At 42.2% G+C, this 6,000-nt stretch overlaps 1 protein-coding gene across 3 annotated transcripts in view; it reads right to left on the bottom strand.

The window, feature by feature from the left end:
- ANKRD28 (ankyrin repeat domain 28) overlaps positions 1 to 6,000 on the bottom strand; it is a 118,614-nt gene that overhangs the window by 68,454 nt on the left and 44,160 nt on the right. For all 3 annotated transcript variants that reach the window (XM_018576297.1, XM_018576288.1, XM_018576281.1), the window contains one exon: positions 5,050 to 5,133. In XM_018576297.1, coding sequence (XP_018431799.1) covers positions 5,050 to 5,133 — 84 coding nt within the window. Of the gene's footprint in view, positions 1 to 5,049; positions 5,134 to 6,000 lie in introns of those variants that run through there.

Below are 6,000 nucleotides of genomic sequence, written 5' to 3'. Positions count from 1 at the left end.
GCAAAAGAAGAACATGCAAACGTCATAGGATCCCGACAGTGGCTCAAACGAGGAACCCCTGCGAGACAGAAACGCAAACTACACCATTGTGCTGCCCCAAAAAATGAGCATCACAATAGCAGCAGTACTTATGCTATTGAACATTCGCATATTACACTGTAAACCGTAATCTATTTTACCCTCCCATGATTATAAATTGACACTCAATTAGAAAAAGGTACACCACCCCAAAATAAGCAGTTAGCATTGCAGACTTGTCTCCACACTAATTTAATTACGATCTGCCAGACAGAGCTGTACATAGAGCATCAGAACATGATGTCCATTGAACACATACACTAGTGAGAACTTAAATGATTCCAAATTAAAACAGTGTGCTCTCCTTTACACTAAGTAAGAACACATGAGAAGTAGCAGGCCCAGAACTGATTTGTTGAGGGAGGTGAGGGGGCAGAGATGCTGGGCCAGCAGAAAGAGTACTTAGGCACTTGCAGAAGCGGAGTGGGCCACAGCGTGCAGAGGGAGGGAGTTTTGATAGCAAGTTCAGAGTCGCATTGCAAGTCAATAAAAAATCTTTTATGGAAAGGTGGGACACTACAATACTTAAGACTTTGCAAGTAAAAATACTGAAAATTCAAGTTCGTAACAGTCTTTCTAATTGCAGTAAAGAAATTTCAGGCCTCCGGGCTGGCTGGGCAAGGTTATCTACATATCAGGAATGAATATAAAAAGAAAAACAAAACTTTGGCACGCAAAACAGTCCCATACAAAGCCTTTCATCTATGGATTTAGCGGTTTTCCTGGAGTTTAGCTTTAAGTCAAACTCCATTTAAAGATGAAATAGGGATGCATTATTTATTCTTGGCCATCAGGACCCTTGCTGCACCTGGCCGGTGTTATGGTGCTCACTCATATGGAAGGAGGGAAGTTCCCCCATGATGAGCAATAGACATGAATGAGGAAGGAAAAGCCAGCCTCCGCTGAACCTCTTGTTCAGTATAAAGTAGAGCAGCAAAAGCCAATATAACAGTTCATTAAAATCTTGTGTACTAAACCAAATACAGACAAGATGTCTAAGCGACAATTGTAATGCATGCCAGTTGCTCCATTATATACAAAGCTTAAAAGTGCCCTTTTCAGACAAGTTTTACTTATAGCATTAGAATTCACATTGAGGAGCAAGTCTTCATATTTTTCTACACATGATTCATTTTCAACCATTATACAATGTCTACCCACAATCCAGCAGTCCCTTCATCTGCCTACTCCTGTCAGCCTCCTGTGAAAATATTCCTTCTAACAAGAATTCTTACAGTTTAACTTTTTTACAAGGAAATATATGAGTCAGTTTCAAGGTGACTCCATAGTTTGTCACTGGTTTCCCTTCTGTGTACTCATTTTCCATCTGCTTTCCAACTTTCCCTCCCGGCTCACTCACCCTCTGCCCAACTAAATATATAGGCCTGAAAAGGTCAAGCCAGGCTAAACTAGCAGAAAATTAAAGTTACCACCCCATTAGAAATAGGAACTGCAGCCATGGGACCATACAACATAAAAAGTAGGATGGATTTCCCCACCGAGGAGCCACAAGTGCAGTGTACTATGGAATTTGGAATGCTGTTCGCAGGTATAAGTAGATACTCCCGTAAACAAGAGCATGCACATGGATGTACAACCCAGGACACAGTCTGCATTCGGGGTTGTACGTCCACGCAGATGCATGTGCTTTTGATAGTACCAGTGTATACCCTCATTGATTTCAATGGCTGGCTGTATGCAGCAGCTGTGGGTCCCGGGCAAGACAAAACACCTTTTTTTGTTGTTGTTGTTGTTGTAGTACAGCCCCAAGCTCGCATGTGCTTGAGTACTTAAAGTGATATTAAAAAGGCAAAAAATGTTTTCCCTCCCCCCCATGTAAATGTTAGCACTTACCTTAAATGATGTCTCTTTTTCCGATCTTCCTCTACTTTCCCCATGTTTTTATCTGTCCCTTCAGCGGTGTGACGTCACTCCGATCTAGCGCTGACTGCTCTGTCTCTCTGATCCAGCGGTGTCTGCAGGCGGGTGCATGCATCCATAGACTTACCTTGCGTCTCTGCTCGTCTCCCGGCCGAGAATCGGAACTGCGCATGCGCCCTCCCCAAGGTCCTTTGCGGCCGTACGAGCAGTTCCTGATTCTCGGCGCGGGAGGGAGCAGCGATAACGAGGTAAGTTTAAAATGATTTTAAGCTGTTATTTTATTTTTTTTACACTTCTTGCCTATATCTACTGCATGATAGCAGTAGATATAAGCAAAAAAAAAAACCAGAGGGTTTAGAACCCCTTTAAAGTATTGAGTACAATATAGTCTTCTCAATGCTTAGAGAGCTGGAGTGAGGCACTGGCTCTATACACCCCGAGAGCTGAGTGATCATGTAAGCGATGATTGCTTAGCTGATGATCTCCCTGCAGAGAGCAATGACTGACAGTAAACCACTACATGCTGACATTGGGTCACAGGAGTACATTAGTAAATGTACACCTGTGACACAAAACAAAAAAGAGGTTTGGCCTTACTTCTTTTCTTCTCAAGTGTATGTATAGGCAAAACTTTTTTTTCTTAATTCTATAGTCAGGAAGGGTTAAAACCCTTATCAGATTATTTTTTTCCATCTGTGTCCTGCTAGGGAGATTTTTCTATACTTCTGCCTTGGAAATGATATAAAAAATCTCTCCCAAAAATATGAGGGAATTTCCCATCTTAGACAGTTGTCAAAACATTTGTCCCTACTGGAAGACTTATCGTCACCTCTTGCTCTGATGACACTATTTTGGATTTTCCCTCACTTCCTGTCTTGGCGACAATGGTCACGAGAATAAATAGGAGGGATGAAGTTTCCCCCAGTTGGGACACAGACTTCAATGAAAACTTGTCAAGGAGGAGGTGGTGGTGGCTGTAACCCTCCCCCACTATCTAAAGCATTAAAAAAAAAAAAAAAGTTTTGCCTTTGCATACAGTAAAGCTGGGAACACATGGAACCTGCTGAAATTCACTAAGTTGATCATTAGATCGACTTTTTGCTAGAGAACATGTTGGAAAATCTTCTGCTGAATGGTGCTTGCAGCCAGTTAACTCCGAGCACCAATCAGGTAGTCTGACAGCTGCTGCTGTCAGAATACAATGGAAACAGCAGGGAATTTGTCCATCCACACTGTTTCACGTGGACGGATGAATCTGTTATGTTTTCTTCACTCAACTTGCAGGTTGAACAAAGAAAATATAACAGTGTATACCCTACATGCTTCTTGTATGCACTGACTAGAGTTTACCTTTAACACACTGCCATTTAAAAAGGAATCTTTACAGCCATGTGTCCTGGAGGACAAAAATGCAGTGGGATGAGAGAGAATGCACAGACAACATGGCACAAAGTGGAGACAATATCACACGGAACATGCCCTCAGAGGAATGTGAGCACAGAGAACAGGTGGAACCTGTGACCTTTTAGTTATTGTGGTGCCCTCACAGAAAAAAAATGGCTTGCAATTCCTTTTGCTCAATTTCTATAATAGTTAAAAAAAAAAAAAAAAGCCTGGTAAGGACAGATGAGCCTCTGAATATTCTTATGTATTTCCAGAGCGACTTGATTAAGTCAAGCTCATTATGAATCATTACAAATCAAACACAAAAATAAAGTAAATATTTAAGGGGTTTATGCAGTAGATGACCTCAGAGGAACTCTGTAAAAGTAAAAATGCTACTGACAGAAAAATGATCCCCCCCCAAAAAAAATGTTTCCTGTGGCATTATTACAGCGCCACAGAGATCAGCATGTCATATTTAGGATTCTTGCCCTTGGCCAGGGCACCTGACCATTTCTACTTTTATAGTACGTGTTAGAGCGATCCCTCGGTGGGTTTAGAAAGCAGGTTAAAAGTACTTGTCTAACCCCAGGACTAGTGTCACTAAGACTATCGAGCCAGCGTAATGCCCTACACATACCCACTCTATGAAACTCTGCATACAATGCTTACATACTGCTATTTTTTTTCATTATATTTAATCAATTAGCATCTCCAAATACTCCCCCTGAAGATGTTTTTTCCTTTCGCTTCCTTTCTCTGGTTAGAAGCAGTGCACTTCTCTACTGACTTCACATACTGTACACCACTATGGTTCCCTTTTGTAATGCCCATGTGTCCCCAGTTACCATGTGTCCCCAGTTACAATTAGCAAAAAGAGCCTAAATTTGTCACTCAGAACCCCGTAGGTGGTGCTTTGTGGGCAGAGATAGTCCGAATTGTAGGTTTCCTGTGCTTCTACATTCTGGGTTCCTCAGCATGTTATACTATAGTCATTCTCAGGAGAAAGCAGAGGAAGGAACCATGCAGACCGAAGGCAGCCACCCTCATAGACATAGAATAGAAATGTTATAGGATGTGCTGACACATGATGCAATTTTAAAAGAACTATAAGGCGAGTGCTTTTCACTCATCCTCATAGTTCTAGCCGACCTGTGACAAGGAAACTGCCACAGGTCGGCTCAGTAGATAGTGAAGTGAGTGAACACATACCGGCGTTCCCTCACTTCTCGATCCTGTCACGGCTCACTGCCGTGGCAGGGGAGGGACTGGATTTCCCCCTCCAATCTTCCAGCGCTGACTGGCAGAACGGACGGGGAGGGGGCCGGTACAGCTGGCTCTGCCTCTAGATAGGCAGAGCCAGCTGTCACTCACGCAGCTGGGCGGATCCAGACATAATTGCTGGGATCTGCTTCAGCTGCGACGTCTCAGTATACCGCAAGCTACTGAGCTTGGGGTGACGGGAGGATGCTAGTTTGTGTCCTCCCGTTACCCTAAGGAGAACTATGGGGAAAATACCTAACCCCATAGTTCTCCTTTAAGGTCCAAAAGTGACTATAGATGGAGGGTATGGAATCAGTTGTTTTTTTTCTTTACAGTTATAAAATTATTTCTTTATTAAAATTTATGCTATCAGTTTTTTATTTATATCAAAAAAGAAAGTTTATATTGTTGGTTTGCGGTTACTTTCAATATTAAGGTTCTTACCTGAAAGTTGACATCTTCCTTCTTGAATATCAGCGCACGAACTTCATCCGGATCCCCATTAAAAATAGCTTGAACCAATGGAGGCTGGAAAAAAAAAAATACAAATGGTAACCAGAATTAATTGGCAGCAAGAACACAGAAAGTAATATCTGTATATTCTAAACTGACAAGTTTTGTTTCTGTTCACATTTACAGAACTTTAAAAAATATACTGGAAAACGGTCTGTAAATCATAATTCTCAAGCATTGACCTCATTCAATTGGATGCAATCATCACATCTAAACATTACTCTTGACGTGCACATTTTCAGAAGTCAGACTGACTGTTACAGAAAGCTTTCTAAATTTATGTTTTACAAATTTAGTGGGCTGGTACCATAAAACTCTAACGGAAGAAAAGGTGACAGACTATGAAGCACTCTGGTATATGTGGAAGAATTCATATATTTAGGACTGAGCCAGAAGAAAAAGTTCTGCTCTCAAGATACTGAAAAAAAACTTTCCCTATTCAGCTCAATGCATGGGGTGATGTCAATCAGCATGATGTAGTGTAAGAGATGGCCATAGACAGACAAAATTATCAAGGAATCAGGGTCAGGACTGCATATTTGCTTTTCTTCTGTTGTAAAGAAAAGGAAACGGAAAGAGAAAGAGAACCTTTTTTGGCTTTGGTTCTCCATTGGGTCACAGGAGGACATTTGCTAATGTCCTCGTGTGACCCACAACTCAGCATACAGCAGGCCATTGCCCACTATATGCCAACAGCGCAGAGCTGTGCGGCAGACAATATTGTTGGGATCCACCCTGCTACCTGACAGCTGACTTTGCCTCCCTAGAGGCAGAGCCAGCTGTGCCCACCCCTCCCCAGTCTGTTCCTCCAGTCAGCGCTGGAGGAACAGAGAAGGGGAGAGGGGAATCCCTGTGGGTGAAGATCGTGAACTGTGTTTGTAA

The sequence above is a fragment of the Nanorana parkeri genome, unplaced genomic scaffold (assembly GCF_000935625.1).
Source record: "Nanorana parkeri isolate BGI_ZX_2015 unplaced genomic scaffold, ASM93562v1 scaffold4, whole genome shotgun sequence".
NCBI classification, from domain to species: domain Eukaryota; kingdom Metazoa; phylum Chordata; class Amphibia; order Anura; family Dicroglossidae; genus Nanorana; species Nanorana parkeri.
Note: the sequence above shows the minus strand (reverse complement) of the source record. Positions and strands in the feature narration are given on the sequence as shown.